The sequence below is a fragment of the Suncus etruscus genome, chromosome X (genome assembly GCF_024139225.1).
Source record: "Suncus etruscus isolate mSunEtr1 chromosome X, mSunEtr1.pri.cur, whole genome shotgun sequence".
Classification (NCBI taxonomy): domain Eukaryota; kingdom Metazoa; phylum Chordata; class Mammalia; order Eulipotyphla; family Soricidae; genus Suncus; species Suncus etruscus.
Window position 1 is genome coordinate 45045887 of NC_064868.1, and position 12565 is coordinate 45058451.

General features: G+C 41.4%; 1 protein-coding gene across 14 annotated transcripts in view; it reads right to left on the bottom strand.

The window, feature by feature from the left end:
* The window catches only part of CASK (calcium/calmodulin dependent serine protein kinase), a 515778-nt gene extending 504589 nt beyond the window's left edge, over nucleotides 1-11189 (bottom strand). For all 14 annotated transcript variants that reach the window (XM_049767194.1, XM_049767195.1, XM_049767192.1 and 11 more), the window contains exon 1: nucleotides 11056-11189. In XM_049767194.1, the coding sequence (XP_049623151.1) occupies nucleotides 11056-11114 (59 nt within the window). In that variant the 5' untranslated portion in view covers nucleotides 11115-11189. The remainder of the gene's footprint in view (nucleotides 1-11055) is intronic.
* Nucleotides 11190-12565: the final 1376 nt, after the last annotated feature.

The following is a 12565-nucleotide window of genomic DNA, read 5'->3' on the forward strand; positions in this document are numbered from 1 at the left end:
CCTTGCAAGCAGCCAATCTAGGACCAAAGGTGGTTGGTTCGAATCCCGGTGTCCCATATGGTCCCCCGTGCCTGCCAGGAGCTATTTCTGAGTAGACAGCCAGGAGTAACCCCTGAGCACCGCTGGGTGTGGCCCAAAAACCAAAAAACAAAAAGAAAAAGAAAAAAAAGAATGAAATGAGTTATCTACCTAAAAAGACAACCAACAAATCATTCAATTCTTGCCTTTCCTCCTCCATAAGGAGTTCTCCAACTTCCTTCCTTAAATAGGTGGTGACAGCTCTGAGTGCCTAACACGTGAGCTCCTTTAACAAACCTGAGTACTTACCATGTGTGCAATTACAAAGTTATGTTGAGAATAGACAGTAGGCGGATAAATCAATGTGACTGTGTGACCATGGGTTAGATACAGGACTTACAATATAGTGGTAGATTTTATTTTAACAAATTATTCTTGTTTTATTTTCTCTGTGGGGGCACATTAGACAGTGCTCTCTGGTCTTAAGAAACACTGCTGACAGTGTTCCAGAGACCATATGCATTGCAGGGGGATATATCCCACGTGGACTGCATGTAAGGCTAATAAGTACCCTACTGGCTATACTACCTCTCAGGCCCATAATTGCATAGATTTAACTATCTGTCATCTATACCCATAGACAAAGACCTTGAAACTAGAAAACAGTAATGGCAAAAAAAATCATTTTTAGACATTTAACACTGAATGCATTAGTTTAAGTATCCTCAAACCCTGTAATACTCTCATCCTTATTTTGCAGCTAAAATGTCAGTTCAGAAAGTGTCCAGAGCAACACAGCTAAAAAGAATGGATAAAATAAACAAATGAATATCTAATAGCACCATTAACCATTTTATGCACATGGTAGAAAAGAATGTTCATTTCATCACATTATTTAAGAAACAGAGTCAATATTTAGCATGGAGGCAGAGCACATTTGGAAATTGTTGAAATGCATATACATAGCTGCCAAAAGTAACTTTAGTATCTTAGGGGTATTCTAGAAATAAAAAATACTTATGCTGCACTTTACAATCACTACTCTGTGCAAGCAGTATGTAAAACAGCTATTATTCTTTCTAGATCTAAGGAGAAAATGTCCACAACTGTGTCCAAAAAATACCAGATCAGAAATTAAAGGGGCTGTTTTACAAGTTCTAAAGCAATGTTGATCCATATGTTTAGAAAAAGCACATACCAGAGATAAGCAGCAAGACCAAAAATCTATAATGTTTCTGAAAAGCACAAGTAAGATTCTATGAAATTCAATGACAGTTCTCATATATAAAGGTAATATGGATAATACATCAAGATGTTAATCAGGATCATTCAGTCCTTTGTGGCTGAACTAATATGAAGAATATTTCAATAAATATTAAGATCTGCATATAGGGGGCCATAGCAAAAGTATAGCAGTGAGCGTGTTCACATTGCATGCCCAACCAAGGTTTGATCCCAGGCATCCTATATGGTCCATCAAGCACCATCAGGAGTAATTCCTGAGTGCAGAGCCAAGAATAACTCATGAGCACCACCAGGTGTGCCCCCCAAAAAATTGCATATAGTAAAACTGTAAAACAGCCACACGAGGTTTAAATACATCAAAATACTCTGATAGGCTAAAATTATCAGCTCAAAAGGTAATGTATTTGGAATATTATTGGCAATACAGCAAAGAGAGGGATGAGAAAAAATTGTGTGTACACGATAGTTTATGATATTTTCTACCTATAAATTGTTCAATAATAAAATGGTATTAACACAAATAAAAAGTATATTGAAAGAAATTTAAAATACTGCAAAATAGAAAACAAAACAAAAAGAAAACAAAATGGTGAAAGAATGTGCACTTAGATAAAAACTGTGGTCTAAGTGCAATAAAGCAATTCTTATTATGAATGAACCAGGATAACAAAAGAAATTCAGACAAAGTTATTAAGTGGGTTGTAGTCAAGGACCGTGTAAGGTGAGAAGAGTAATATACTTAATCTGTCCAGGAAAAATATCTTGAGAAAAGAATTTTGGAAAAGGATTGAAGAAATAACGATTGTTTAACAGTATCAATAAATTAAAATATGGAGAGGTGATGTGGTATAATGGCAGAATTTCTATAGTTGTGATCCCTGGCACTGTAACAAATATACCATTCTAAGTGCAACCCCCCAGGACCATTTCCTTATAGGCTGTCATTGAGTTAAGTGATGTACCATGCTCAGCCACAAAAGACCTAATCATAAAACAAGCAAAGCCAGCCAGCAGATTATACAAAAGACAATTATAGTGAACAAAAAATCTACTCCTTTCCCCCTAAAAAGTTTAGTTGTGAGAAAGCTTTCTGCAGTATATTATCAAAGTCCATAAAAATGAAGTCAGAGTCATAACCTTGCTTCTCAGCCATACCACGAACTGAATATTAAACATTATATTCATTTTGACATGTGCTTTAGATGTCTCTTCTAAACTTCTGTGAAATCCAATTCTCCTAACCCAGGGCCAAAGCAATAGTACAGTGGTAGGGCATTTGCCTTGCATGTGGCCAACCCAGAATGAAACCAGGTTTGATTCACAGTTCCTTGAGCCTGCCAGGAGCGATCTCTGGCACAGAGCCAGGAGTAACACCTAAGCGCCGCTGAGTGTGACCCCTCAAAACACACACACACACACACACACACACACACACACATATACACCCAATTCTCCTAAGCTTTTTAATTAATGAGATACTCCAAATAACACTTCCAGTACAACTCAGCTAACCCTCAAAAAGGTTGGCTTTTTAAAAATTATTTTTAAAAATCTTTCATTTTTTTGGGCCCAGAGAGCTAGCACAGTGGCGTTTGCCTTCCAAGCAGCCGATCCAGGACCAAAGGTGGTTGGTTCAAATCCCGGTGTCCCATATGGTCCCCCATGCCTGCCAGGAGCTATTTCTGAGCAGACAGCCAGGAGTAACCCCTGAGCACCGCCGGGTGTGCACCCCCCCCCCAAAAAAAAAAACACCCAAAAAAAAATCTTTCATTTTGGCTGGACCTGTAGTACTCTTGTCTTGCAGGTGGCCAAACTGGATTTGACCCCAGACATCCTAAAATTTGGTCCCCTGAATACCACCAAGAGTAATTCCTGAGTGTAAAGCCCATAGTAAATGTTGACCATCACTAGGTTTGGCCCCAAAACAAACAAAAAAAGAACTCATTATTCATAGTTTCACTTCCAGATGACTCCTAAGTCTTCACTATCTTTCCATATCTCTCACCTAAATTTTAATCTGGCATCTGCATCCTATCCACTTAGAAATAGCTTAAACTCATTTATAAGGGAGAGTTCTTACCCATGACATGGAACACTAGGTAGTGTGTGTGTGTGTATGCATGTGTGTGTGTACACATATATCTGGAAGACACAGCAGCTATATTCTATTCCAAAGAAAATCAAAGATCTCAGTAAAGTCTACAAACATAAACATGAAGGGTTTCAAAAAATACTGTCCAAAAAGACATGGGGATATGGGTGGTGCAAGAGTCACTATTTACAATATGGACCATCTATATTTTAAATTTAATTGTATATATACCTAATAAAGAAAAATAATAATTTCAAAATAAAATAAATCTAAACACCAAGTCAGACTAGCTTCAGAAATAAAATCTTTCCAAGGAAAACAGACAAATGCATCCTTCCTACACTGACTTGTGCTTTCTAAACATAGTTCAATATAACAAGTCAGACTATCAGAATCTAACTAGTTGAAAGAGAGAATATGAAGGTACTAGGGGGGAGCTCAAAAAGGAAGAAAAGTAGGTCCCATTACATTGTGAATTCTGTAACATAAATAGGTATCCATATTTGCCCGTTTTATAATTTGCACTATCTAATAAGAAATAATCCTCAGAAAGGAAAGCCTTATACTCTTGCTAGGTGGGCCAGGTATTTGCTTGTTCTGCAGCAGTAACTCAGTCATTTGGTGACTGAGGTGTGCAATGCAGACAGAAAACTGAGACCGTCTCCGCTTGGCAGTTGTGGTTCAGTACATGGTTTTCTGAATTGGAAAGAACAATCTCAGTATTATCACAGGATATAGGAATAACTACCATGTGAAAATCACCACTCCACCTGCAACAACCACTATTCTCAAAACTCATTACTTCTGGTTTGGCAAGTTAGGAGGAATAATCAACTCTTCAGTCTGCAGTAAAAAAGGAATTAGAAAAATTCGGAAAGTAATGGGGATAGAGAAAGTTCCAAGACAAATTATACTTTGGATCAATGGCCAAGATTCTCTATTTTCTCTGCAATAGAATGCACAGACATCAGTGGGAAGAAAAATGCTATTATATTTCTGAGGGGAAAAAACAGATGAAACAATGGATTGTAGCATAGAAAAATCTACTAAAGAGATAAAGAAATCTGATTCATAAATTCTATTAACACTTGCAGTAAATAAACTCTGAAAAGGCCTATGTCTTACTTTAAGGAGATCCACCCAGTGCAGCATTTCACTATAGAATCAGCAATAGAATGCAAAATCAAATGAATTAATTTTGAAACTAGCAGAAATCTGATGTGATTTTTAGGCTGATTGAACCCATGAATTACTCCCCTATGAATCTTATAAATCCTATAAAGTGGGTACAATTGGGCATGTAAAATATGAATCTAAGGGGCCAGAGAGGTGGCGCTAGAGGTAAGGTGTCTGCCTTGCAAGCGCTAGCCAAGGAATGACCAAGGTTCAATCTCCCGGTGTCCCATATGGTCCCCCCAAGCCAGGGGCGATTTCTGAACACTTAGCCAGGAGTAACCCCTGAGCATCAAATGGGTGTGGCCCAAAAAAAAAACAAAAAAAATGAATCTAAAAAGGCTTAAGTGTCAACTCCTTTACAAAGTAGGTATAAGTCACATTTTTTAGGGGTTTTTTGGTTTTTGGGTCACACCCAGCAGCGCTCAGGGGTTACTTCTGGCTCCACACTCAGAACTCGCTCCTGGCAGGGTCAGGGGACCATATGGGATGCCAGGATTCGAACCAATGACCTTGTGCATGAAAGGCAAATGCCTTATGTCCATGCTATCTCTCCAGCCCCAAGTCACCATCTTTTTTACTATAAGCAAATAATATATGGCAAAAGTCTCTTTAAATGGTAATCATGTGACATTTAAAAATGTGAAGAAAATGACCAAAACATGGTAATTCAAGAATAATCTTAAAATGCAAAGTTAATTTACTGAGTGGAGCTACAAATGGATATGGAGAAACTCTTTTTCAATTTAAAGAAAATATCACAGGGCTGAGAGTACAGTGGATTCAGCATTTGCCTTGCACAGGACCGACCTGGGTTTGATCCCTAGTACCCCCATAAGGTCCCCTGGGTGCACCAAGAGTGATTCTTCTGTGCAGTCAGGGACAAGTCATGAAGACTGCTCAGTGTGGCCCAAAAATCTAAGAGAGAAAATATCCAAGAATTCCATTTAAGAGACACAGTATAGTTTGTCAGGTGAAATTTGACAACAGAGATGGGAGGCAGTAAATGGCATGTGTCAAGTTAATAGAAGTATGTCATAGTCCTTAGAAAGCAAAGGAGTAAAAGGAAGTATTAATGAGGACAACCTGCAAAAGACACTTTGAAAAATCCAAGTCATAAAACATCTATAAAAAAGCATATATAAGCATGCCACGAAGATAGCTCAAAGGGCTATCGTGAATGCTTTGCATTAAGGAGGCCCAGATACCACACTGTCCCCCCATTGAGCATTCCTAAGTGTGGTCTAAAAGCCAAAAAGAAAAAAAAGCATATATAAAGAGATTCAGAGGTGGTCATGCATATGCAGGAAAGTGACCAAGAGACTGCAAGTCTGTCCAAAATGGTCTCAGAATTTAACTACATCATTAGGTAGAATACAGTTTGCCTATGTCCAATAAAGCCTACCATGTATAAGAATCACACCTATGTTTAATAACTTCCTCCTCTGCAGACATTGAGTTTAACTCCCAAGGCTCAAATCTTTCTGAGCTGCCTAAAAGTTAGCTGGTTTCTTTTATCTTGTTACCTGAGTGCTGCTCTAAGCAAACACTTCCTTCACGTCTATTCTCATTTCTGGGGGAAAAAAAATTTAATTTCAGGTTCTCAGCTGACCTTTATCTAACAATAAAAAAAGTCTACTTTACCTACAATGTCTAGGTATAATTTCCAGGAACAAGAAAAGGTCCAGTATGATGTCCCATTCTCCTCTGTGGTACTAGAAATCCAAATCATGGAGCCAATTAGTCCACATGAATGTCAAAGTAATTAGTATAAAAAGCAAATACTTTTCTCTATGCTAAATAACGTATATATTATTTATCCAGTATATACATAAAGACTGCATTTTACCAATTACTTGAAAACCTACTACTTGAATCAAAATATGGAATTAAAAGTACATATATATGAACCTGGCCATATTTTGAGTGTGCACAAACACAATGCATACTAAATATATAAGATTCTTGATATTAAGGAGATGTTATCAATTGATATTGAAGTAATACTTTTCCTATTGTTCAAACATCACCATGGTAGTATTAGGTAAGTGTCATAAATCAATAAGAATCTTAAAAGGCCCAAGAAATTAAGACCAAACACAAACTGAGATAGATTAAATAAAATTTTTACACAAGTATAAAATCCATATTTTAGTTTTTTTTGTTTTTTTTTGTTTTTTTTTTTTGGTTTTTGGGTCACACCCAGCAGTGCTCAGGAGTTACTCCTAGCTCCATGCTCAGAAATTGCTCCTGGCAGGCACGGGGGACCATATGGGACGCCAGGATTCAAACCGATGACCTTCTGCATGAAAGGCAAACACCTTACCTCCATGCTATGTCTCCAGCCCCAAAAATCCATATTTTATATAGAAGATTAAAACCATGTTGTGGACTCTGGGATTCAATATCTCCATTTAAATGGTGTACTGTACTTTTTAAAATCATTAGGTCTCTGAAAAGTTAGAATCAATATATTACACACATAACCTAAATTTTAAACAAGTGTCTCAATTATAGATGCACATTAAAATCAGTCAGAAAATTCTGAAACATACTAGCAACCAAGACCCACTCCCAGGAATTTTGATTTCATCATTTTGACACAAGGTCCTGACACTGATCTTTTTTTTTTAATGTTCCCCTGTGATCCTAATATGCTGCCAGGTAGAGAATCACTCTTTTAAACTAATAGAGCCTTTGGGACAAAAATTGTGCTGAGGTTGATAAACATGATTTATGCTTTTTCATGAACTTTTATTAAAACCACTCAATTCATTCCACAGCTAATGGGTGCCTGTTACATTGCAGGCCTCTTGTGAAATAATGGAGCAATGTGTAAGATATGTGCCTGGCCTTCAACAAGTTCCTTATTAGCTAGGTAGAGGGCCATAAATTAGTAACTGTAATTAAATATGATAAGTACTCTCAAGTGTAAGCAAATACAGCCTAACGAACTCACATGTCACCCTTGATGAGGGTCATGCTGCGTCATTCCCATTTTAGTAGATGTCCTGCCCAAAGTTAGAAAAGCCAGAATAAGTTATTAAATAGCTTAAATATCAAGGTGAATATTCAGTTTGTACAGGATGAAAATGGTGTACATTGTCATTCTACTTAACAGAAACCACTGCACATGAATGTAGGCACTGCTGCTTTAATTTGGATGAAGCATCTTACATTTTCCTTCATGCAATATTATTTATTGAGAACAACAGCCTAAAACTATAAATTATCAAGAGTTATAGAAAATTACTATGGCATAATAATTAGCAACTTACCTGTACTTGACTAATAATTATCCTTTCAGTAACAGCCTCATTGCTAAGACAAGAGATCTAGGGATGAACAAATCATCCTTGATTATTTTGTCACTTGAAAGATGCTACATGAGGAAATGTTATCGGAATAACAGGTATTAAAGGGGCTTTTGTAAAACTTAAAAATTGTTGAGGAATACCAAGAGCTAAAATATTTTTAAAGATAGGAGATCCTCACAATACTCAGAATGAATCAGGCACATAGCCCCTTAAAGATCATTTTAAGAGTAAAACTACATCCACTGGAAAGAAAATATCCCCTCCCCCTGCAAAAGACCTTAAACTTTTAAATCCTCTTAACTCTATAAGCCATCTTTCTCAATTAACTATGAAACCACACTATAAGTGATCTAACTTGAACTAACGCTTTCCATTATGGTCATGAAGTAGTTAGTTGGTGCATAAATAAGCAGATAGTGAGGATAGGCATGTGATTGAGTAGTCAACTGATAAATAAAAGAACTGGTTTTAAAGTACCTAAGTGAAGATTTAAATGTATTAAGATCTAATAGTGAAAAATAATTTATGATATTAGTTGGTAGAAAAGAAATTCACAATTCCAGAGAAGTTAGAAATTGGGCAGGTACACATCATTCAAGAGCTATTAAATCCAAAGTTGAACAAATTTAAATTAAAATGTATGTTGTCAAGGTGCCTGGAGGAAAATTTCAAGTGGATTTCAATTTACAGATAGATATATGGTATCTAAGACAACTTACCAGAGAAAACTTCAACCTTATATATGGGGTGAGGAAAATATCATTCAATTATTTCCAGGAAGGCAACCTGAATTCATTATTCCATGGAATGACATAAATAGTACTAGCCAAATCAGATTTTGGATATGAATGTGATTTCACAGTTCATAGTATTTAAGGTAACCATAGAGTACCTATCCCCCTTCCCCCAAATTATCTTGCTCTTTCCATTCTTTGATATCTCTGAAGCAACACAAATGAGGAATCCAGCACTACCAGAATATATCTGAAAATATTCTATCAAGTTTATCTCCAGAAAGTACTAATTGCACTAATGTAATGTTGACTATTTCATTTTATATCTAAAAAAATAATACCATCACTTTCCAAATTGTAAGGATGAGAACAAGTTACTAACACTGACACAACTAATGTCTATTTCTATTAACACAAGTATTTTAATTTCACTTTTTCAATTATGATTTTGCTCATTTAAATAAAATACAAGAACACAAGAAGCATGACATCACACACAATAGTGGGGAGGCTTTTTAGAAACACCAAATTGTCTTTACTTAGTACTATAAAGGAAGAAACCAAGGACATTTATAAATCATGTTTGTCTCTCTAGCACTGGATCCACATATGGCTATTGAGCACTTGCAATGTAGCTGGTTTAACTGAGAAAAATGAATTTTGAATTTTATCCCCTTTTAATTTAATTTAGAATCAGATACAGGATACAGTTATTGACCAACTTTTAGGTACGTTTGAAACTACTTGGGACAAGGTGAATCTACTTATGCAAAATGCAAATTTTATGAAACCCAAATAATACAGACCCAGTGTTTCCAATGTAACAATTTAATTTAGCTTAGCATCTGAACTGAAATGTGTCCTCAATGTTGAATTCACCTTGACTTGCAAAGACTTGAATACCCAAGGAAGAAAAAAAAATAACTCGTGCATAATTCCTACTAGGCTTGCACGCTGAAACGGTAATAGTTTGGATATGATGGTTAAATATAATATGATTAAGATGAATGACACCTATAATCCTTTGAGTGCGACTGTTATAATATTTACAGATATGAGATATAATTAACACTAGTATGATGACAGATGTAGTTTCTGATCCAGGCCTTGTGGACAATGCTGCTCTAGAACACTTGCACAATCACTTTTCACCAGGACACATTCGCCAGCCTACAATGTAACAATAGGGCACGGAGGAATTACATCCTTGTATCAAATGGGTGTGAGGAAGGAAAGTGTGTAGCAAAGTAGGCAGAAACATTGTAATACCTCGGGAGTGGGGAGGAAAAAAGGAGCTGTGGACACTTAAATTGAAAACCAGGACTGCAGTCAAGTTAAAAGAGAGACAAACTGCTCGAAAGTCTTTCTTTTCCCAAATGCAGACCTTAAAATAGACAATAAAGCCCCACTTCCAAAAGGGGTTAACCAGTTCCTGTTAGCTATGGAGCTGAAGACGCCCAAATTGCTCTAAAATCTTATCTTCTCAACTTTTAAAGCCTCTGAATACATGCTGAACTAGGAAATCAACTTCAGCTCACCAGTATTTCCCTCAGAAGCAAATTAGCAGAATTGTGCGCTTGAAATACTGTTTGACAAGAATGAAAAGGAAACGATTCAAAACAGATTTAGGGCATAGACAATTAGATGAGAAACTGCAGATTTAATTCTCAATCAGTACTGTGATTAATCTGATTCCCGGCTTTTCCCTAGAGTAATTATACAGGCCAGATGAAAGGATGAGCATTTGGACTGTCAGTTCTGTATTCTAGACCAGCCCAGTGACTCAAAGCAGACTGCTCTACCACCCTAACCACCATCCAACAGTCGAAGGGAGCCTCGAACACGAAATTAACAGTCATTGCATAACGAGGCATTAAAAATTCGGCTGCCCCCAACTAGTCGCACGTTCGTCTTCCCCAGGTGAAGAATTTGCTGAAAATTGAACACATCGCGTTTTCATTGACCCCTTCCGACCCGGGCAGGGGATGAACACAAAGGCATCGCTCTAATATCCTGCACAATAGACACACACCCCACAATTAAAAACCCTGGACCTTCTTTTTCTCTCCCTCTCCACCCAAACGAAGGAAATGCAAGCTGCTCTTTTCGTTCGTGCTCCCCGGTCCACGCGAGGTAACAATAACCCCAACTGTTCCCAGAAGCGACAATAAAATTCGTCTGGCCACGTCCCTGTGCAACCATCAGATAAAATGCAGACAGCCGGCTGCAGCTGGCCGCACGCCTTAAGGGGTGGGCGACCCCGGCTCCCGGGCCTCCTCCGCGGGTCGCTGAGAACCCCCCAGACCCCGGCCCAGCAGAAGGTCCGATAGACGCCTAGAAATACTCTGGGGAGAGGAGGAGGAGGGAGGCGGAGGGGAGGGCAGGGGGCAGGCCGGAGCGGGATGCGGGTGCGGGAGGACGGGGCATCCGTGCCAAGCATTTTTCCACACTCCCGCTCCCTCGCGTGGAGACTCACTTGCCGATCACCTCGCACAGCTCGTACACATCCTCGAACAGCACGTCGTCGTCGGCCATGGTCCGGAGGGGCAGCGGCCTCGGCGGGGAGGGCTCCGAAAACGGGGTGGGGGCGCCCAAGAGCTCAGTGGCCGACCCCAGGCTCGCCTCCTCCCCTCAGTGGGACCCTCGAGTGCTCAGGCCGAGGACGGCCGAGTGGGGCGACGAGGCCCGGAGACTGCGGCGCCTTGCTCTGCGGGGCAACCGCCCCAGCGCGGGCGGCGCGGCCGAGGCGCGGGAGCGAGGGCGGCCCGGGCCCGGCGCCGCCCGCCCGCCCTCCCGCCGCGGCTCCTCGCGCTGCACGGGCCGCGCTGCCCGGCGTGCGGGGCCTCGGAGACCGCTCTGCACGCGTCAGCCCGCGCGGGCCGCGAGGCCGCGACGCTCCCTCGCCGAGGCCGGCTCCGGCCGGCGGGCGCGGGGCCGCTGAAGCGACCGAGGGGCAGCGGCAGGACCCTCGAGCGAGGCTCGCCTTGGAGGGAGGTGGCGGCGGCGGAGCGACGCTGGGGACCAGGAGGCGGCGGCAGAGACGCTCCCTCCTTCTCCTCCTCCTCCTCCTCCTCCCGCCGCCGCCGCCCGCCTGGAGTGGGAGGGGGCTGCTCGGGACTGGCTGCTTCTCCGTGCAGGCGGGAGCCCAGGCCGCCGCCTTCAGCTCCTCCTCCTCCGCCTGTGCAGCCGCCGAGCCACTCGGGCGCCCCGCGCACCCGCCTCGCGCACACACGCCCTCCCCCCGCTCCCACCGTACGGCGGCCAGCGCCCCAGGCCCCGCCCACTCGAGCCGGCCCGGGCCGCGAGGGGCAGGGAGCGGGGCTCCGCCGCGCATGCGCGCCCGAGCCTCACGTCACGGCGAACGGGAGGGCGCCGGAATCTGGGAGGGGCAGGAAGGGGGGGGTTCTCCTGTGGGGCACGAGGGTAGCAGCTGCTTAGGCTGGGGCCAGGTTGGGGTCGTCACCTCAGCGAGCCAGAAGCGGAAGAGGCCGGGGACAAAAGGGCCACGACCTAAGTACATTCTGGGCGGGCCTGGGCGCGGGGCTCTGAGCCCTGCCGCTCCCCCTCTTTTGTAAGTGCTGGAAGCCTTCTCCGGGCCCGGAGGGTGGGAAGAGGAGGCCCTAATGAATGGGAAAGAGGTGGAGACGTCTCACTCTAGGATCGTGCTAGGGCGGTGGATGCTTTTTTGTGCCACTTTGTCATTCTTTAATAAATTAGAGTGGAAAGAAGGAAAGAAAGAAAGAAAAGAAAGAAAGAAAGAAAGAAAGAAAGAAAGAAAGAAAGAAAGAAAGAAAGAAAGAAAGAAAGAAAGAAAGAAAGAAGGAAGGAAGGAAGGAAGGAAGGAAGGAAGGAAGGAAGGAAGGAAGGAAGGAAGGAAGGAAGGAAACTGTCTAGGAAGGTGTGCAGCAACGCATGGCTATTTAGAGACAGTGTTCCTCACATTCTGTTCCCAGTTGCACCAAAATCTATCCAATGTTTGCCACCCA